Source organism: Gambusia affinis, linkage group LG06 (assembly GCF_019740435.1).
Source record: "Gambusia affinis linkage group LG06, SWU_Gaff_1.0, whole genome shotgun sequence".
Classification (NCBI taxonomy): domain Eukaryota; kingdom Metazoa; phylum Chordata; class Actinopteri; order Cyprinodontiformes; family Poeciliidae; genus Gambusia; species Gambusia affinis.
The window spans coordinates 7,510,868-7,532,638 of NC_057873.1; the positions used below are offsets into that span (position 1 = coordinate 7,510,868).

Here is a 21,771-nt window from a genome sequence, read left to right on the forward strand (position 1 = left end):
GGTCTGGGAGCAATTAATTTTGGAGTGGGACTGTCGAAGCAGAGACAGAAGTGAACGGGTTGATGACTTCCCTACCACCAGCTCACCCGCATCAGCCCCGGCCAGCCGAGCTTCCTGGCACCGCTGACACTCCACTTCATCAATGATAATGAGCAGTGCACAAATCTTACTTTACAAGCCTGCTGTCAGGAGCCAACCAGAGTGCCCAGATTAATTAGACAGAGCTAGAAATAAAATAATAAAATAAAAAAGTCTTGCCGTGCAGGATGAGGTCATTTTGCTGCCACTGGCATGCTGTGACTGATTTAAGAGGCTCTCACGCAGAGCTGGAAAGGATTTAATGGCGGAGAAAGGTTTAACTTTTAGCCCCATTTTACATTTTTAGGTTGATCTGAGCAGCAGTTTTTTTTTTCCTATGCAGACATCTCATCATATCATACAAACACTGCCTCTCAAATCTACTAATTCTCTGCTTTTCAGCTCCCCTAAGCTGACCCGTTAACATTTATTACAACGTCATGAAGACAGTATTTACCCTCGTTGCTTGTTTGTCACATTTCAGGTCAAACACATTTAAATATAAGACCAAAATAAAAAAATAAAAAAAAAAACATAAAAAAAAATTTAGAAAAATAATTTTAGTCATAGAAGGGAAAATGCTATCTGCCTCTTATTGAATGAATGGATGAATGAATGAAGATACTTTATAAAACACAGAGGGAAGTCATTTTTTTAATTCATTATTGGCTGGAAATAGTGTTTTGCAGAGTTTAAAAACAGAAAAAATTCTATGTCCAAGCATGCAATGGACTCAACACGAGTTCTTCCCAGTCTTTTGACCTGCAGACGGGATTTTTTTTATTTTTTTGAACATTTCATTTTAATATGTAGAAATCTCCTATTTTAAATTCAGTTCCTTGGACTAGAACTATGTCCCAAGTAGACCATCAAAAATAATCTTACTCTCAACTTTGAAAATTTCATCAGGAAAGCCAGGAAAAGTCATTTTAACTGGTTGGGCTACGTTAAAAAAAAAAAAAAAAAAAAAAAAAGATTAAAAAAAAGCATGCACCACTAAGTCCTCCAACACAAACGTCCAGATAACTTCACTGCTTAACAAAAGGTTTTGCCAACAGAAACATTGGTGGACTTTGCTCAGCTAAAAAGGCCCACTTTGGGTCATGTCACAGTTCCTGCTATAAAATGGCTTGCCGAATGCCTGTTAACACCACACCGAGGTGGCCTCAAAGTGCAATTAAGCTGGACAAAACTGAAAAGCTGCTGCTGTTAAATGCAGGCGTGCAGAGGGCGACACCAGCCGAGCAGGTCGGAGCGAAAGACTGGCGATAAAGCCCGCGGCATGTTTACGTAAACAAGCCAAGCTCAATCATTGCTCGCCGACAGCCTGAATTTTATTAAGTCATATTAATTGAAAGTGTTTCTGGCATGATGGACAGAGCGGAGTGACTCAGAGAAGAAATAGATTTTTTTTCTTTCCCTTTCCCTCCCCTGAAACTAATAAGGGGGAGCTGTTCAGACTGATATTTTCATTCAATTAAAATAAATGGAAGAACAGAAGCAAAAATTGAGACAATTGACTCGGAGGTCATTCAAGTTGAACAGCCGAGAGAAGCGGAGGGATGCCGGCGAATTCTCAGCATCAACCTCTCATCTCCTAGCCGCCACCATGGAGCCCTCTTTCTCCTCTGCCACTAATTGTTTCAATTACATCTCAATCTATTGTAGCTTGAGGGAAGGGTGCTTGTTAAATTAGAGGGCTTTGTAACATTATCCATTAGGAGTGACAGCATTTTATGGTCATAATCAGATCGAATCATCCCAACTTGTGCCACCGCGCCTTATCTGGTCCTTCTCATTAGGACATCTTAATTTTTCACAGTCTGTTGGTCCTAACAGCCTTCTGCAGCCAGTAAATGAGTCATATCAATCAGTCATGCTGAGGACAAAACACAGCATGGGGGCCCCAGCTGAAAGAGATTCATCCGTGCACACATGTGAATCTATAAATAAGCTCGCAGCTCTGTTGCTCTGCGTCTTTGTTTCTCTTTCCTTCTGTTTCCTCCTGTCTCGCCCTCCCTTCCAGCTCCAATTCTCCTTTTCTGCAACATATACCTCACTGGAGGCTCCACTTCAGTCCATTCAAATCCCTCCCTAATTGACACTCTGTGAGAAGAGGCAAGGCTAGCCCTGAATGCACTTCACTGACTATACCACAGCATGTTCATATGAATGCTTCCCTGCACAGATATGGAGAACATTTTGCTCTGCCTCCAGCATCCACTCTCCTTAGGGAGGTTACAAATTTAATTAAAACATGTAACAATGAGTAGCATCAAAACAAACAAACAAAAAAAGGCTTTTAATGCAGTAAGTAAATGCAAGAGCAACCTCTCAAGAAGGGTTACTGGGAATATTGAGCGAAGCCTCTGAGGTACAAGCTCAGCAGGCTGCACTGCTACTTCCAGCATCACAGAGGAAGGTCAAGTCGTGGACTAGATCTCTCACCTCCTTTTCTCCTCCCTTCAAACCCAACGCTGAGTAAAACCAACTGCTGTGAGAGACAGACTTGATTAACGATGCATTGACTCCCCCCGTTGGGAAACACAAGAAGTTGTAGTGCATGCATACTGAGCTGAGGTCATACTCTCCATCTTGTTCCCCAACCCTCCCCAACCCTGGAATATGAGTAAATATTTTAAAATTCACTGGACCTGTAGCAAAGAAATATGCTTCCCATAAAAATGTTACAACAGCCAACCTTTTTAGCTATTCTGCAATCACCGCTTTTCTTCAAGCGAAGGAAAACGGCCTCCACGTTCTTCAAACAAACACACACACGCACACGGAACAATCTTCACTCATCCGGCAGCCAAACCCATACACGTGTCTCCCTACATAATATACTGCCTGGCTATATATTTATATATTCCAAATCGACTACGCAACTCCACAAAATACTTGGTGATTAAAAAAAAAAACCAACAAAAAACAGTTTTAAAGCGACAATAAATCGGTGGCATTTTTATCAAAACAACCTTTGTCAGAACACAAACATTCTGACAGTGTGTCAGCTCATCTAGAAACAGCAGGAGAAAGATTTGAGATAAACAGTTTTATCTGTGCATGAAGGATTGGGTATGAATGTTAAATCCCTCCACCTCCATCCAGCTCCCTCCCTCCGCTACTTGGCTTTACCATCACAAAGTTACGAACCTGATGACTGAACAGTTATAAACAATGTTTTCCCATTGTGGGCTATTAAGCACTTTCGCAGTGGCAGTTCGGACTGAAGTGTCCAACTAAAGGGTGCTTCAACAGTTGTTGTGGAGGATTTGTGAATGTTTGGTGCCCATTATTTCCCCTGCAGACAGATGCACTGTTGAGTGGTAACACGCTGAATAATCTTGTCATTTTTTGACAGTGCTCCTGTCATGTAAAAGAAAAAAGAATGAGTTTGATTGTAAAGGGAGAGCAGGTCATTAATTAAAATAAGATTATTGAAAGAAAATGAAAACATTTATAACACAGGTCTTAAACCTACTATTGTAGTGGGCATAATAGTATAACTTAATTCTCAAATTTAATTAGAAAAGTAAATTTCATAAATTTTTTAGACTCAGACACATATTTCAATCACTTGTTTCTATTCATTTTGATTAATTTTGCAATATTAATTGAAGCACAAAATAAACTAAGCTGTAAAATAAAATAAACTATAAAATTGGCTCGAGTTTCTAATCAAGAATAAATTTATTGAATGAAAATGATTTTCAAATACCAGGTGTATAAATAATTTTAGGCCGAGCTGTATTTAATAATCTGCAATAAATAAATAAATGAATAATCTTTTCACTGCAAGACGTTGCTAAGAAAACAAAGCTTTCACATGGTTTCCAATACACAGCAGTTTTCTCAGACCTACAAATGGAAATTAATAAAGTCCATATTAGAAGTCAATATCAACTGATTGACAATAAATCTCATAAAGAATGTATTTTCAGAATGTTCCTATTCAGTGTCCTTTAATAGTGATGCTCTTCACAATGTTCTATCTTATGAACTCAAGCTGTCATAAAAGGTCACAGGCTTCAAAGACAAAGGTGTTCATAGAAAAAAAACAATTTGTGCTCAAGAAAATAATCTTTGAAGAGAAGCATGGCAAGCAGGCTGATCGGTTTAAAAGTAAAACAATAAACTGCTTCTCTCTGATGATACCGCAGGAATGTGCAAAAAAAAAAGGGAGATTATGATCTTTATGGATATTTTGACTGGATAAATTTGATATTAATAATATTCTGTTTGAACAGTGCATGAGGCAATCCCACGTTAGGATACATTACAAGTTAATACATGTGATGACAGCTTGCCTTTCTACAAGTTCCAATAAAGAAGCCTGAAAGTTGACCTTTATGTTAAAATAATTAAGTTTATCTTTTTTCTTCTTCCCACAAAATTATAGGTATGTAAAGACAGCAATTACTGATCAAACAATGATGACTGTGTGCTTTTATTTTTTCGTAATAACTGCATGCGTCATTTATTCACAGCTGTGTGTCTGCTGGGTAAAAAATGTTAGCGCAGCAGGAAGAATCATGGGAGAATAAAGAAAAATAAATTAGCAAAGCTTTGAGAAGAGCAAACACTTTAAGCTTCTTTTGGCCGGTCCACGTAAATACTCTGTTTTACATCACTTGTTCTATAAAACCACCCCAAAAACAGACCTGTTTACCATCATGAATCCAGCAGCTGTAAGGATGTGTGTCATGATTTCAAGAACCAAATACATTATTATCCGTTTTATGGAAGAGCAGCACTTATTTAAAATAGTCATAATATGACTTCCCTGGATGTTTTTCACTTTTTTCATGTCCAAAGACTTTAATTTATACAACATCATGCTGTGGGATGCTAGAGCAGACAGCTGATGGGAAGATGGAGAGATCTAAAAACAGGAGAAAAGACGTCAAATTGGGGAGAAAGATTTCCATCTCGCAAGACATTTACCTCCAGAGCCGCATATTCATATTTTAGAATGGTCTAGTCAAAGTCTGGACTTTATGTCTGAAATTTTCAAGTCAAAACTCTCAAAGGTACATCCAACCTGAATTTTCTTGAGCCTCTAAAGCAAAATGAGCAAAAATTTCAGTCTCCACATGTGCATAGCTAGAAGTGAACTCCAAAATACTGAAGTTGTAGACAAACAGATTCTCACTTTTAAAAAAAATTGAAAGCCACGCATCATTTTTTTTTGCCATGAATAATTATAATCTACTTTGTGTTGATCTTCCACATAAAATCACAATAAAATAAATTATTCAAATGCGACAAATTCTTGAAAGTTGGTATTGTAGAAATGTCATGTTCACAGCATTTGACTTAAGAGGCATCACAAGTGTTCATTTCTAGAATTTTAACTGATGATTTGGTTTGTGAAAAGAATATGTTCAAGTGAAAAAAACCCTCCTACCTGAATCCATTTGTCAGGAATCGCCATCGACAGTCGATAATCGAAGCCCAGTCCTCCCTCCTCCACTCTTCTGCAGAGGGCAGGCATCCCAGACACATCCTGCAGAGAAGTCTTATTGTGTAAAACTACATTTTTGTGTAAACCCAAATCCCATTACTACAGGCTATATAATTTATGTGTTGAGCTAGAAAAATGTCCAAAAAGCACTGATCCAGATCACATTTTTTACATTAACTTTTAATTACAGCAACGGAAAAAAATAAGCAGGATATGCCTGCCTAATAAGTGCTTTTAATTAATAATAGCTACAGGCAGTGCATTTTGCAAAATGTGGGCCGATTTGAGTTTTTACCTCTGCAATAGTGATGCAGTCCGGATAAAGATTATGGAGGATGTGATTGGAAAGCATCAGGTACACCAAAGATTCTTCATCAACTTGTAGGCCAAAGTACTCATTGTAGCCCCCTGAGAAGCCAGTGCCTGAAGGGTAAACACCCACACAGTGAACACTCATCATGCTTTCCACCCCAACTTCCAAACTGACCAGATCTATTTTTCCAAGAGATACAACTATTTTCACTTCCTCCGTTTGTCAAATTTTACCTCCAGCATTTTGGGCTGGTTGCTTTAAACTAAGTTCTCAATTCAAGCGGAACTGCTTTACACTGCCTTGAAAAAGTATTGATACTAATGAGAAACAGGTCAAAGGGTAAGTTTTCAATTCTAACGGAACTGCTTTACACTGCATTGAAAAAATATTCATACTTTTTGACCTTTTTCTCATTAGTAAGTTTTCAATTCTAATGGAACTGGTTTACACTGCATTGAAAAAGTATTCATACTTCTTGACCTTTTTCTCATTCCAACCAAAAACTTTAAAGTATTTTCTGGGATCTTGCGAGATGGACCAACACAAACCAATACACAGTGAAAGAACAATGCTGAAATGTTTATATTATTTTAAGAAAACAAGGATCTGGAAAAGTATGAATATACATTTTTATGACAATTCTCTGAACATAAAGTTTTGCCAAAGATTCCAAATTGGATTTTTGATCATTTTACGACATGAAGACACTTTGATCTAAAATATCCTAGAAGAAAACCATCCACACTATATCATATTGCATTACCATATTTACCTACAGGCATGGTGTGTTAAGAATGCAGCGGTAGTTTTACATCACACATTGTGCTTCTGCCTGTAAGCTGAAAAGCTTAGGCTTTGACATTTTCTGACTCAAGCAACGTCTTCAACTTGTCTGCTCCGTCACCAACCTGTCTGTCAACAAACTATGGCTTCTTCCAGCAACAACTTTGTATTACCACTTCTTCACAAAACATGCATCTATAGACAGCATGACTAATAGTTGTCCCACCTGAGAGGTGGATCTCTGCAGGTCTTCCAGAGTCAATATGAACCTTTCAGTTGGTTCTCTAATATGTGCCTGGTCTGTCAGTTTAGGTGGACAACTAAATGCTGATATTTTAGCTTGTGGTCTCGATTTAATTTCTGGGTATTACAGTGAAAAGCACTCAAAGCAAATACAACATACTTTTCAGATTTTAATTAGTCAAAAAAGTGAAAACAGGGCATCTTTTTCCATCCTGTTTTCTACAGTCATGCATTAGTTTATGCTGATCTTTCACAAAAATCCCACCACAAGGAAGTTTATGGTTGTAAGAGACAACTGTGAAAAACTTTCTATTATTCTTTTCTTTTAAAACTGAGGCATTTTCTCGAACTGTATTTCAGATAAGTCAGTTTTCCAAGTCAGTTTTCCAACTCTATGCATTCTGACGTACAAACAGCACCGTTGTTACAGAGGAAAGAAAGTCTCCCTTGTGTATGCACAGATCGACCAATCTTACCGATGCCATGGTGATGGTACAGCATGGAGGTAATGCCGTCGAACCTGAAGCCATCAAAGCAGTACTCCTCCATCCACCAGCGCAGATTTGATAGCAGGAAGCGCAGCACTTCCCAGCTAGTTGTGTGCACACACAAATGGCACAAACAAAAACAATTCAAGGTCAGATAAGCAAGAGGCTGTGAATTATTCACACATCTCATCATGAATTTTAGTCACCAGAGATTAATTTTCCCCTGAAAGCAGGACATTCACATATTAACAACTGAAGCTCCATTATGTTGGCAAGGGAGTGGCGGTGACAGCAGACAGCGCTTATATTAACAATAGAGGGAACTACGTCTTTCACATTTTAAGATGTCATGATGAAAAATCGGTGGCTTTCTGATTTCCATCAGCCAGCAGAGCAAATATTATGTTCATCTAGGCATCCTGGTGTATTTAAATAAATGGGATTGCAATTCCACGCTTGGACAGCAGAATTAAGTCTTCTTACTTGAAAATGGGACAAATCATTTGTCTTAAGGCTTCATGTATAATGGGTTCCAGTGTTTTCCATTCAAGTGTGTGAATACTTCAAAAAAAGTGTACATAAACTGTATAAACTACCTAAACATTAAATGCAGCTCACCATAGTTTACAGCCGTCAGTGTGTCACGTAGCACACAAATGTGCTGTGGCTGTTGGCTGCAGGCTGGAGGAGGTGGATTCCATAAATGGCCTCCATCCTCAATCCTGACTGGAAGAGTCATCCAGTTCTATACAGTCACTCAAGGCAAAGTACACCGCGCACCTCAACTCTTTCCATTCAGTGGCGTGTCGCCATGGAAACATCAGCAAAAACTCAATATTTGGTCGTCTCCATGCAGTGCGCGTAATGAGCACCAAATGAAACACTGTACTCGGATGCAGCGCTGTAGGGCAAAGCAAAGCACCAAGGATGTGAGACGAATGACACATTCAAGATGCTGATTAAGTGTGAATCTCTGCCTCTGCTGAGGCTGAAAGACCCAACTCAGATCTACAGTATGCTCTCAGTTCCCAACAGTAATTATATTGGCATGTTGAATTTATTTATGGGTGAAAACATGCAAAAACATAATGTTTTAATTTTTTTTCTCTGTAGTTTTATATCAAGTGCATGCAAAATATGTTTATTATATACAGATTTATAATTGTGTTTAGTATAACATAAAAAAAAAAGTTTAGAGAAAAATACTATTTAAAAAATTGCATTTCTGTATGTTTACCAAAATTCAAATCATATATTTTCTCTACTTTTCATCAGCAGCTTATGTCACCAATTGCAACTTACTGATATGTGTGGTAAAATGTGTAAAAAAAAAACAAAACAAAAAAAAAACATTTCAACAAATGAATCTTTTATTGCTGTGGTTTAAATTTGCATTGACTTTAGAGTTTAAATACAAGTAAAAAAAAAAAATCCTATCAGAAGATTTCTGAGCTGAGCTGATTAAAAGTAAAACTTTTTCTGTAGTAATCAGTGTCTGTTCTCGTATGGTGTTAATATGATGTGACACAGAGGTAAAAACCTAGAAAGACAGAATCATTTTTTTTGAAGGATTTTGACAAATCTTTACCAAAAATGACAAAAACATGTGTAGGTGGTGCTACACCTCAAATGCATTCACTGTTCGAAGCTGCAGTATATAATTTTTATAAACAATAGAATTTGTGCATATTTGTTAGGACTGTCACTACAGTATAATATGACAAAGATAATCTGTGAAAAATAATTAAAAAAATAATTCAAACTCCTCGGCCTCCTCCCTGTGGTCTGAATGCCATCTGCCAAAATCCACCATTCAGTCAGAAACAACCAATCAGAGGCAGGGGGAGGGTCTTAGTACTGTTGATGCACTCATGTATAAGGTGCTCACAACCTAGCCCTTGTTCTTTGTTACACTCCACACGTCAGATTTTCTCTCATGTTAAAGTGTAGGACATATAGACTGTTATAAAAAATATGTTATAAAAAAAAAGAGAGAGACCTTTCTACAGTTTAAAAATTACATGCTGCAGCAATTAGGGCTGTGTAATTATATCAATTCTACGATATTTATAGATATTTTTTTCACCCTCGGAAGGTATACATTTTTCACCCACCAGTACGATACTTTAAACCGTAGGGGTCCTTAGGCTTATACCGTCTGGTTTGTGAGAATGTAGCAGCAAGACTCTGCCTCCCCCAGTCTCACTTTCAACTTGTGCTTAAAGCGCACATTATAAACGACACACCAGTCTTTTAATTGTGTTAATAGGCTAAGTTAAACCGGAGTCATGCTAAAATAAGTAAACTATATTTTTCCTAATGTCAAAATGTCAAAAACCAGCTTTTCCGGTTATGTGAAAGAAAATGAGCTTCCAAACGTAAAAAAAACGAAACGCAACATTCGATTCTTTTGTTTTTGGAAATCTCAAAAATTTCCAAAATTTCCAATAAATAACGATGGGCTGTATTTTCTGGCTAAGAAACAAAGTAAAGTTGCTCAAGAAACCATGAAAGGGAAGCGGAACGGAGTAGCGGCGCAAATGGAGCAGCGGCAAAAGAAGCGAGATCGCAAAATTAATGCAAAGTTTGGATATTGGAACGACCAATGGCATCCACTTCGTAATTTGTTTTTAGCTTAGTGGTTTCTGTTCTGTACGTAAATTACATGAAGAATGAACACGCAGCATACAGTGGTGCTCTGTTTTGAGCTGGAAAATGAAGAGGGGAAACCTCTTCACTGGGCGCAGTGAGGATAGCCATGATGACTATGGCGGATCGATCATTCTTATTAGCAACTGACAAAGAGTATCAGAGACTGAGAGTTCGATGACATCCTGGCAGTCTGAGAGGCAGCTACTCAGAGATCCAAGCAGGGGAATGGCGGCACTGCGCAGCTGCAAGGAGTCCATCACTACGGGGTGAGGCAGAGCCACTCCAGCAGCTAGTAGTAAACAGCTTACAGCCACGGCTAACTCCGGGACCCAAGGTAGAAAAGCCTTTTCTCTACAGTCCAAAAGACCCTATTTACTCCAAAACGCAGTCACAGTATGTCCAAAAGAAAACATAAGTGCAATCATTTTCATACTGAGAGTCTACAGAGGCTGATAATCTCCCCACTCAGCTCCTGGATCACTGTTGAAACTTTGAGATTTATGTCTAATCCACATGAATTAAATGACAGAAACTAATTTTCTCACTGCATCTTTGATTCATTTTGTCCAGCTGTAGACTGTTAGATTCTGTCCAATCTGAGTCAGGTATTGTGTAGTTGGTGCTTTTAATCAGTGTTCAGTTAATTAAATCCAAGTCTATGGCACACAAAATGTCACTAAAATCACTCTGTCCTTCTAAAATCTTTCAGAAAATTGGAAAAGTGCATTGAATCGTATCGTATTGTATCATTTGCCAAATATCGTGATACATATTATATTGTGATCAGAATATCATATATTGCATTGTATCGTGAGATTATTGTATTGCTACACCCCTATATGTAATGATTCAACAATTTCTCCCTTGAACAATGCAGAGTGAAAAAAAAATCAGTTCAGCAATAAAAGAATTAATTTTTAACAAACTCAGTAATATTTTAAGGTGTTAAACCTTCAATAAAACAACACAAACCTAATCTTGTTGTCAATACTTTCACTTTAGAAAATGTTTCGATTCATCCCCAGCACTCACTTGCAGAGGAATACATTCTATATGTCACAAGAGAGAATCTGAGTTTCTTTAGAAAAAGAAAGCCATGACAAAAAATAGATTTAAATGTTTTCCCTCCTGTGCTCCACTCCTCGGGGATGACCAGCGCCAGCGCTGTTTGACAGGTGTGAAGCCGCATGTTACATCTGCGCTTCATTCTTCCCTGGAGGAGCAGAACAAGGGAGCCTGGTATGATCCGATATAGCAGCCTTGCTGGGTGGTCACGCAGACCCTGTGATAAATAGATTAGGTCCTCCACTTCGGTGCACAGAGCCAACAAAGGCTCAGACACAGTGTATCCTCAAGGGACGGAGATAATAGCCAGTGAGAGCCAGGGGCCCCGAGATGAAACCATACTGCCACATTAAGGCCCACAACGCCATTCATCATCAGGTCCAATTATAGTGTGAAAGGTAGATCTCTATACCAGATGCAACACATCGCTTATCTATGCAGCGCCGTGAAGTTATCAGCTGGTTTGTGGTGTTAATATAAAAGCAAATTGCACATTACAGCGTCCTTAGATTAAAGTGTAGCAGTGACAGTGAAACCTAGTTAGGGAGCACTAATAGAGTAAAGCTCTAATATTGCTGCTTGTAATGAAAGAGAGGATAATCGGTCATGTTTTCCTGTTTTACATGCAAGCACACACACACGGAGGAGACATACCTCAAGTTAATTCAAAAGAAAATTTTCCCCACTAAAATTTAATGATTGTTAACGGAGCTCATTTTTTCCTCACTCGGGTCGAAACTGTGGCTCAAATCAAAAAAGATCTTCTTTCGTCATTTGTAGCTCAGCTGGTTTTACCTGTGTCTTGACCTTCTTCCACATTTGGTTGCATTACAGCTAAGAACTTAAACACATTTTACAGTTATGTGCAGATATCCACATCTCTTGTGGCGGAACAGTCCACAGGACAAATGTTTGTCATACAGCACACAGATGGGGCTAAAGAAGAAATACTTTGTTAAAAGAGAGCTAGAAGAAGCATGTTTTGAGGTGTTGCTGGGACGTTTTTCTTCAGAGAAATGGGAAAGGAGGGAAACGTTGATGGTAGAGTGGATGGAGACAAATGTAGGGTAATAATAGAAAACAACTATTAGGTCATCATTAGGTACAGATGTTTATCTTTTGACAGGATAGCATTAGTAAACATACAGCCAAAGAAATGGTGGAATAGTTTGGATTAAACCATATTTGTGTGTTAGACTAGTCCAGTGAAAGTCGACACCTCAATCCAATTTTAAATCAGTCGCAACACCAAAAATTGGTGTTCACAAGGCCAAAATGATTGTGCTAATCTTAATAAGATGCATTATGAAAAAGGCATAAAGGGTGCCAATACTTTCAGAAGGCACTGCGACTAAAACAACATGAGTTTTCAAATGTCAATTGTCCATAAAGTATTGTGGTAACTTGTCTTCATAGGGGAGAAAAAAAAAAGATTTAAGTTCTTTTTTCCCTAACGTCACAGGTAAGCTGCAGATAACAAATAAATTCAGGAGGCTGACAGGTAATTCAAGAGGAAGTTGGATGCTCAAACGACGACACAATGACATGTGTGATGGATGGTGACCATTTGTTGAAACAAAAAGGGACAAATGGGCTGCCTCTTCTGACGCATTTCAAACTTCTATATTCTCTTCAGCTGGCACAGGTTGAGGACTTTGATACAACTCTTAAACAGAAGCAGTTCCCTTTTTTTTTTTATTAAAAGTTGATCGGTTCGTTTAATGATTCTTTTTGCCCCCTTTTCTAATGGAATGGTTCTAATTGATTATCTTTTTATAATGTAGGTATAGTTACAAATTTGAGTTAGTCAAATGCGTGTTGTATGCTGAACTAAAGAAACAAATGTTACATGCAACAGCAGAAATTATGTAATGCTCAGGTCCTCTTTGGGAAAACTCTCACTGAGATGTCGATGCTTTGTTAGATATCGGCTGTTTTTCTGGCTTTCTTTAAACTGCCTGGCAGCTACCTGCTCTTGTTTGGCATCCTAAAAGGGTTTCTCTGCTGTCACTGAGAATATATGTTTGGCAACCTGTAATTAGTATCACTTTGTATTTGCTGTCCTTTAGAAATCAGTGGCAGCTTGTTGTTCCTTTTGTACATTGTTGTTTCTTGCAGTGTTATCCAATGGACTAAAAAAATATGCAGGAGGGGTTTTCTTCTCATAAAAAATTACATTATTTTAATACCCTGATCAGTTGGTTAAAAAGGCCCACTATAGAAAACTATATTTTTTGTAAAATCAACAAAAACTCTTAACTAATAAGAGTTGCTATTAGAACATTTACTATTGAATTTACTTTTAAGTCCATAACCTGAGGTATAAATGTAAAACATTAGCTCAATAACTCCTCCTCTAACTAGAAAAGACAAGCAAACAACCCATAGAAAAAACAAAACTTGTTGAAAAAATTGTTGAAAAAACAAAAATTGTTTTTAGCGTAAACCTGGCAATAAGAGCAGTAATTAAAACAACCGGAACTGGGGCTGAATGAGGATACAAGTTGCCACCACAAATAGTGAGGGGAATGGCTAAAGAGGAATAAAAAATTAGCCACAGGGTGCTGTTAGAGAACCGGACAATAACAGCCTTTTATTTTAAGAGTTATGCCCACATCATACCCAGGATACCAAGGACTATAAAATATGCAGAAGACAGGTTTCCATAAAATTCTTAATTACCGTAGTTACTTTGCTTAGTGTCTTATTGCTACAAAATCTAGAGGAAGGGAGTAACATTCTGTTCTAAAAAAATTCATCACATATAAAGTTTTTATTGGTAAATGGCACTTGATTTTTATTAACCTCCATAACTCCACCAGAAATATTTGATCTCAAAGCACAAGCCTCATAATTGTTCAAAGAACTTCCTGTTGAAAACTGAAGGCCATTCTTTAGTTTTATGCTTGCTGTTCTATGAAACCAGGTTCCAGTCAGTAACCAAGACGGAAGGCTCACTATCTTCAAAATAAGACTTTACAGTTATAGAAATACAGTAGACCCATGGCTATTTGGAGTACAAACATTTCTGTTGAACTCATTGCCAAAGTATTTGTGAAAAATGCGTCTATTTGCAGATTTTTTCATAAATAATAGCCAAAGTCCTAGTTAACATTTTTTGGCAGGCAAAGCAGTCAACACAGGAGTCCCATTCAATTTGTTGTTGCTGATTGGCTGTAACCCCAATGGAGATAAGAAATACCGTACATGTTAACTTCCACAGGAGTGCTCATATGGTTTCCACTGTCCCTATTACTGCAAGTTAATGTATATTTCGTGTTTGAACTATTGAAACAGAGTTACAAGTATTTATAAACTTTAGGTAGTTATGGAAGGCTGTAGTTCCAAACCCCCAATGAATGCCAAGTGTCCACTGTAGCCAATTTTATCTCAGATATTGTGCAGCAAACAGATCTCATAGGTGGTTTTATTGTTCAGTTTTATTTGTTGAGTGTATTGTTTGATTGTGTATGTCTTAAAGATGACATCTAAGATGAGTTCAAATGAGCAGAGTCAAAAGGCCAAACTGAAGCAAGCAGACCAATAACTGACCATTTAGAAATACTAAAACAAATTACACCTCAGTATTGTGAGAAGCAACAGGTCTGACTGTGACTCCGTACATGACTACCTCAACCCAATTTTCAAAATACAAGCACAAAATAAGGTCTTTATTCTAATGTTAAATTTTGCAACAGGTGTGTAATTTCTATAGCTAGGTAATGTGTTTTACACATCACTGCTATGAGACTTTATTCTGTTTCCCACACATAGTTTTAAAGGAGGGGTGCAAGCGGCGAGAGTGTTAAACTACATCTTTCCAGCACAAAGTGGAAGCACAACAAGCAGCTTCAACAAGCCACCATTTACACCTACTGCTAAGCTCAGGTAATTAGCTGAAGCCTAGCAGAGGAGAAAACCACTTTTCTCTTTTAACATAATTTCATGGTGCAAAAGAAAAGTGGTGCATGGTGCAAAACAAAGTCTTAAGACTTTGTTCTTCCGTGCAAGTGAAACTTGGAACTAACTTTCCAAGTTTGACTTTACTGAATGATCAAACAGAACTCAGACTTGATATGACCCAAAATTTGTCCAAGTATGTAAAAGTACATTGAAAGAGGAAATAGACATTTCTTTCCCAATTGTCTTACAGTTCCTGCAGACTCAACTGAAATTGATTATTGTTTTGAAGACTTTATTGCCCACAAAATAAATACTGTATTTCCTTCTACCTTGTTTGTGCTTTCAAGCCGTAAAACAAACTTTCCTGCTGCCAATTTTAAAATATAATAGGCCATGTTCAAAGCAGTTGGTTTGGGATTTCGAAGCAGAAACAAAAGAAATTCTTCTCATCAGTTTATTGAAAAAGGTAGACCTTTATTAACACATCTGAGTGGAATAAAGGCCACATATTGAAAAATCTTGTAAAAGAAATATTTTAACTGGGAGCTCAAAGGCACGGCTGATTTCTCAGCGTGAAAACATGAAGAAGAGTTCAAAAAGTCTTAAAAAGGCTGGCCCAGGGCCTATTTTTCATATCTTAAGAAGTCACACAAAGATTGATGAAAACTGGATGCAAATGATCCTCAGAGATGTGGAGGATTATAGAAAAAGCCCACATCAAGCTCCTCAGAATGCTCAGTACTCACCAGTCAAAGCACTGATCTGCAAAAAGGCTAAGCTCCTCTGGTTGCCAACCCGCTACTTAGAGAACTGTAGGCTCCATTCACTAGGTCATCGTGTCAAGGTTACTTGACGTCGTCTTTGAAGAAAATGACTTTTGACTGAACCATCCACATTTCTGCTAACTTCTTTCCACTCATAAAGAGCGGAAAAGAGTCTGGTGCGGATGTAAATCATACATCCTGATTAGTCTAATGGCTTAAATCAGTGTTTCTCAATTCCGGTCCTCACGCCCCCCCCTGCCCTGGATGTTTTAGGTGTTTCCCTTCTGCCACACACCTGGATTGAATATGTGGGTGATTAACAGGCTTCTGCAGTACTTGATGGTCATGCAATCATTTGAATCAGCTGTTCTGGAGTAGAGGTACATCTAAAACATGCAGAGCAGGGGGGCCTGAGGACTGGAATTGAGAAGCGCTGGCTTAAGTCAACAAGCAGGGTAACGTAGTGTGAACCACTAACAAGGCATAGACTTACAAACGCAGCCAGTGTTATTCTCTAACAACTAATTCAACCTTTTAAGAAATGTACCATCAAGAAAAACATACCAATTAAAGAAACATGTGGCCCAAGCTACAAACTGCACAGACTCAAGCAAGTAAGGCTTTTTCAAGATATGCATTGAAATTTTCAGTCGGGCTTAACTAGTGACTGACTCAAGTTGCACTGGTTCAGGAGAGACATCCAGATGGCCCTGTCCCCAATCTACTGCTCATTTTTAGAGATCTCAACATGTTCCCCAGGACAGGTGAAGGTCAATTGCTAATAAAAGATAAAGGTCAGTTTAAAATGCATTTCTCTCCAATCATTTTGTCTTGCATGTTTTATAGGTACTGTTCCTTCATACACACAAAGTGATGTCACCTCTACTCTGAATTAATAACTTTTCATTGCAAGAAGGAAAACAAAAAATTAAGGCTGTTTTGTTGTTGCATTACAGCTCTTTAACAGAAGTCCAAATTGGTTAAATTTGGCATAGGTCAGATCTCTGATTTTTTTTTTCATAAATCAGAGATCTGACATTTACCACAAAATGATTGATTATTGGTACATCTATATTTTGATAATAAACTTGAATGGTAACTCTGGTTAACACGTTGTGTCTGATTATATATGCAATCTATTTCAGTTATTTCAGCATCTATTTTCACACAGGTGTCTTAAGACTTTGTTCTTCCGTGTAATGACTTGCAACTCTTGCTTCTCCTCACTCCCTCCCAGAGTTTATGGCCTTGATTAGCACCTGAAATTCAGGAAACATTAAGATGTTTGAAATAAAAAGGTAAGGTATAATCTTAAAAACAAGCTTTTACTGCTTGCAACAAGCCTTCGTTGCTGTCCTGGAAAATACATTTTTATACCAAAAGAGCTGACTGAAACTGCAGCTTGACTTCTTGGAGAGAATCCAGGTCACATGAGAAATTTACACATTTATTCACTCTTTCTATCAGTAACGACAGAACAAAAGACACTCAACTGAAAAAGAGGATTGTGAAACTTCTGTTGCAGAAGCATCAGTGAATAAAAGAAAGAAAAGACCGAATGCCAAAAATAAAAGTGTGCTTGTGCTCATACTTTTTAGCTTGTTTGGACTTATGCAGTTCTGTCTTGTTTTATTTCTTTTTGTTAAAAAAAAAAACAACAAAAAAAAACAAAACAAAAAAACAACTGAAATCTTAATTGTCAGGTCTGTGGCAGTTCAGCTAAATATGTTGTGGTACAAAAAAATTCATACAAGAGAATAAGATATCCCTCTTTATTTATGAAATGTTTTTGAAAGCTGACAAAATAGCACTCCCAAAAGATGTTCCTATTGGTTACAAGTATTTCACAAGCCAAGTATCAACTCGTCTAATACATTACGGTAGATAAATTAAGAGTTGACCAGAACTGGCCATTTTTCAAGTAGGGCCCTGATTGGTGACTTGCCAGTCTAGTCAAAAACCCACTCTTAATTTGGCCAGTGAATGCACCCAGGAGCACTTAAAAAATGAGTTGGTTAAAAAGTCAGAATGTACTCACAAGACCAATTTAAAGAGCTCAAAATAACAGCGCTTTCATTAACCACAAAGTGTTTGAAGTTAAAAGAGGTACAAGAAAATCTAATCAGTCCAAACAAAATAACAAATTTGACAGCACTGTGCAGTGTAGGCAAGATAACTCTATTCATGACATTTAAAAAAAAAAAACACATTTAAAAATGTACATATACACAAAATTTATATTACTATTGGTTGGACAATGAGTAGAATTGAAGCAGAGCCTGATTGAAAATAATTTCCATAATCTTCCAAAGTACAGCCAGATACAAAAAAAACCCTCTAATTTGCCAATCCCTACCTAGCTCTAAACCTCATCTGTTCCACTATAACAAACACTAATATTTCCAGACTGCAAAAAGGTGAAAGTGAAATTAAAGCTGCAGAGTGCAACTTTTATAAACAATATGTTTTGGGTTTTTTTGGTTTTTTTTACATAGTTATTAAAACTGTCAGTATGTCATAATAAAATATCATGAAACAGAAAGTCTGAAAAATGTTTTGCTTCTCTGGCTTCTCCCTGTAGTCCTACTGCCACGTACAGACATGCACCACTCAGTCAGAAACAACCAATGAGAGCCACTCTTTTTGTTCCTAATACCCAGGTCAAAGAAAAGATTACGAAAAGAGTGCCACTTTAAAACCGAGGTATGCGAGTGATTTTTGCGTACCGTTACAACCCTAATGAACACTAAAGCTTAAAAACAGCAAGAGCATCCTGCAGTGGTGCATGATATGTTGCTTTTTAAGCTATTTTAGCCTACTTCAAGTTGTCAGATTGTGGCCTTTTGATTGTAAAGATATCAGGCCTGACTTTGGTTTGTGAAACTGTCAGTTGATTTCTGATTTAGAATGGTGAATTAATTTGACTGGTTGGTTTAAAAATCTGTTTGAAATAAATGAAATCACCATTTAAAAATGGATTATTATATTTACTCTGTTAATCTTTGTCTAATATTAAAATTTGTTTGATGATCTGAAACACTCAAGTGTAATAACAAAAAACCCCAAACTTCAGCCATTGTTTGTAAATTTAATGGGAAAGACAGATTAGGTTTGTTTTAGAAACTATTTATTACTAAACCACATCCTTCCTCTAACAGCTATGTTTACTTGTTTTAACAAAGTTTTGTACTGTTTCAATCCCTCCCCTGTAAGTTGGCATTCACCAGCAGCATAACTAATTCTAGCATTTCTCTCGCCTGGAACCAATGCCTGCAAAGCGAGACGTTTATAACGCTGAATGTCGATGCGTTTGACTCAGAGGCAACGCAAGTTAACAAATTGGATGGCAGGCATCTATCTAAACAGCATTTTCCCAGGACTGCATTGAATGTTTTATGAGGAAAAGCTAAAGTGGAACGCAGACTAGAACGAAAAAAAAAAGAAGGTGTTGTCTGGATGAAAATGCAGCAGCAAAGGCAGAGTAAAAAACAGCAAAAAGGGATATAAGGGCGACAGTCTGCATCAGTCAGCCTCTGTCATCCTAATAAGAACATCATGGTCAGAGTGCTGTGGCTCATAGAAAGGATGTTTGATTAAAAACACACTGTTTCACGCTGAGTTCATAGTTTGCCTCTGAGGTTCATTTCCCTCTAAAGTGAGTTACAGAATGCTTGACACAAACGACACGTCCAAACATCCTCTGACAAGTAAAGAAGACAAATGAACTGGTTATGACATTGCAGTGGTCCTTTGGGTTTTTACAAATGACTCCTCATATGCCTCCTAGTCGCAGCATATGTCTGCACCCTGTCTAATGAGGGCTTCTGATATGAGGACGGTTCAATAACTAATGAAAGGAGAACCTTGTTCTCTTATTATAGCCCACACAGCTGACACTAAGCATTGTATAATGTATTGGAAACTGCTGCACAGTGACACACACTTATTAAAAAGTGAGTTCAAAAAGGCATTTGATAGACTCAACAGTGCCTGTTCCTCCCAAATGTGCACTGGGATTATTTTCTGGGTGCAAAAGCAAGAGAGATGTCTAATTAATGGGGCTAACAACAACAGCACCCACCAATGTAGCCATACATTGGATTTTGGAAGAGGTAGAAAACAATTCATGAAATATCATTCCTTGACAAGTTCAATTTTGCCAATTTGGTATAAGAAGTGATTTTTCATGGTAGATTAAAATCAACACCTGCCATGTCAGGGGTTTAAGAGGTAACAATCAAAATAACCGGAACATTCCCCCTTAACATCCTATTTTGTGAATTGTGTCTGTCAGATAGACAGCTGGCCGGATTTCGTGAGAATGTTGCTGTGTGTTGCAACGCGCCATCTCTCTGATCATATCATGCTTCTGACCTTCAACATATCATTCTGCATCAGACAGTCTGAGTGGTATGTCAGCTCCCATTTGGCCTCATTTATCAGCCTGTTTAAATATTGCTCATGTTCATTTTACATCATGAACCACAGTAAAACTACTGCACTCATTTATACATCTGATGTAACCAGGGCAGTTTTTTAAATATCCCTCATGAGCTGAATGTGATGGGCAACATTAGGATGCTGCTCTTAATCTCCCCCAGCAAGAACATAAATGAGGAGTCAAAAATGCAGCAATCCAAAGGCCGTTTCCTTGCCTTAATATTGCACCATAAATAGTTAAAATAAGCTCAATTCTGATCTTTTGCTGAAATTAGATATTTTCATTTTTTTTATTTTTTGGCATGGTTGTTCATAATTATGAATTCAATCAGACTACTGTGCACATTAAAAGAAAGATTGTATTGGATGCTGCAGATTTTAGGTGTCTCATGCGACCTCTTTGCGCACAATGCCCAGAGAGCTGTCAGCGTACGTGGGAGATGAACAGAGAACAGTTGAAAGGTACTCATTAAAGTCTAAGACAACAAAAGCAAGGCAATGTCTTTGCCAGGATTTACTAAAACAATATTAAAAAAAGTTTATGAGCTGAATGATGGAACAGTTACATCAAAACATACCAGAGGCCTACAACCATATCAAACTGCTCTGAATTAAATCGATATCAGCAGGACCAAGATGCCAATTAGTGTGTGTGATGAATCAGACATATTTTTAGAAAAGCAAGTTTCCCCTGCAGAAACCCCAGTTTGGACAAAATATCTGTCAGTGTCTAGAGAAACTGAAACTGTTGCATCTGGAATGTAATTAGTGAGTGAGCTAAGTAGGACACACTCACGAAGGGGTTTTTTTTTCCCCCTGTGTCCCGTCTTGGCATTTTAGGCACATTCATAATGATAATCAGTGATGTTACAAAGATGAAAAATTTCCTATGTTAATTGCGCTGTATTCTTTAAAATTCAGAATCATCCGTCATAGCACTGAAGTATCAGTTTATGAAATCACATCTAGTAAATTTGGAAGACACCAAAAATCTTTATTGGGACAGCCATAATATAATGAGAGATTTTACTGTTTTAATGTTAAAATGTTCATTTTATGTAAGATTTACTTATGGCACAAAATAAGCTGATCTCAGAGGAAATGTGTGTACCAGACTGTTCAAAAAAGAAGGTTTAAACAAGACTTTGTAATCACAACATAACTCCAGTAATTAGTGGAACTACTATAATACTACACATAATATTCTGCAAGTCAGCTTCTTTATATGCTGATCTTAAAACTGGCCATGCCCTAATTTTATAAACTGCTATGAAATACCTTAAGAGCTACATCATAATCATTCTATACATGAGGTTGAATGTGGTTATAAGCAGCTTAAAAGCACCCAGAAAGAGAAGCCTAGTCTCCCTTTAAATTTCAGTTGGGTTTGAGTTGAAAGAAAAAAAAAAGAACAAATGCAAACAAATTCAGTTTTTTGGTCAGGCAGCAAAGTGCCTCTACACTGTGAAAAGAGGCTGAAAATTTGGGATATAATGGCCCTCAAACAGCCTTTATCAGGCTGGATTGCTGCTATTTGTAAGTAATATTGTTACCCTTACCCCACTCATCTTTTTA

At 37.6% G+C, this 21,771-nt stretch overlaps 1 protein-coding gene across 1 annotated transcript in view; it reads right to left on the minus strand.

Annotated features, from left to right (window-relative positions):
* gbe1b (glucan (1,4-alpha-), branching enzyme 1b) overlaps positions 1-21,771 on the minus strand; it is a 112,613-nt gene that overhangs the window by 58,819 nt on the left and 32,023 nt on the right. The window contains exons 8-10 of the mRNA XM_044119717.1: positions 7,361-7,476; positions 5,841-5,968; positions 5,489-5,587 (exon numbers count right to left, since the gene is read on the minus strand). Of these exons, the coding sequence (XP_043975652.1) occupies positions 5,489-5,587; positions 5,841-5,968; positions 7,361-7,476 (343 nt within the window). The remainder of the gene's footprint in view (positions 1-5,488; positions 5,588-5,840; positions 5,969-7,360; positions 7,477-21,771) is intronic.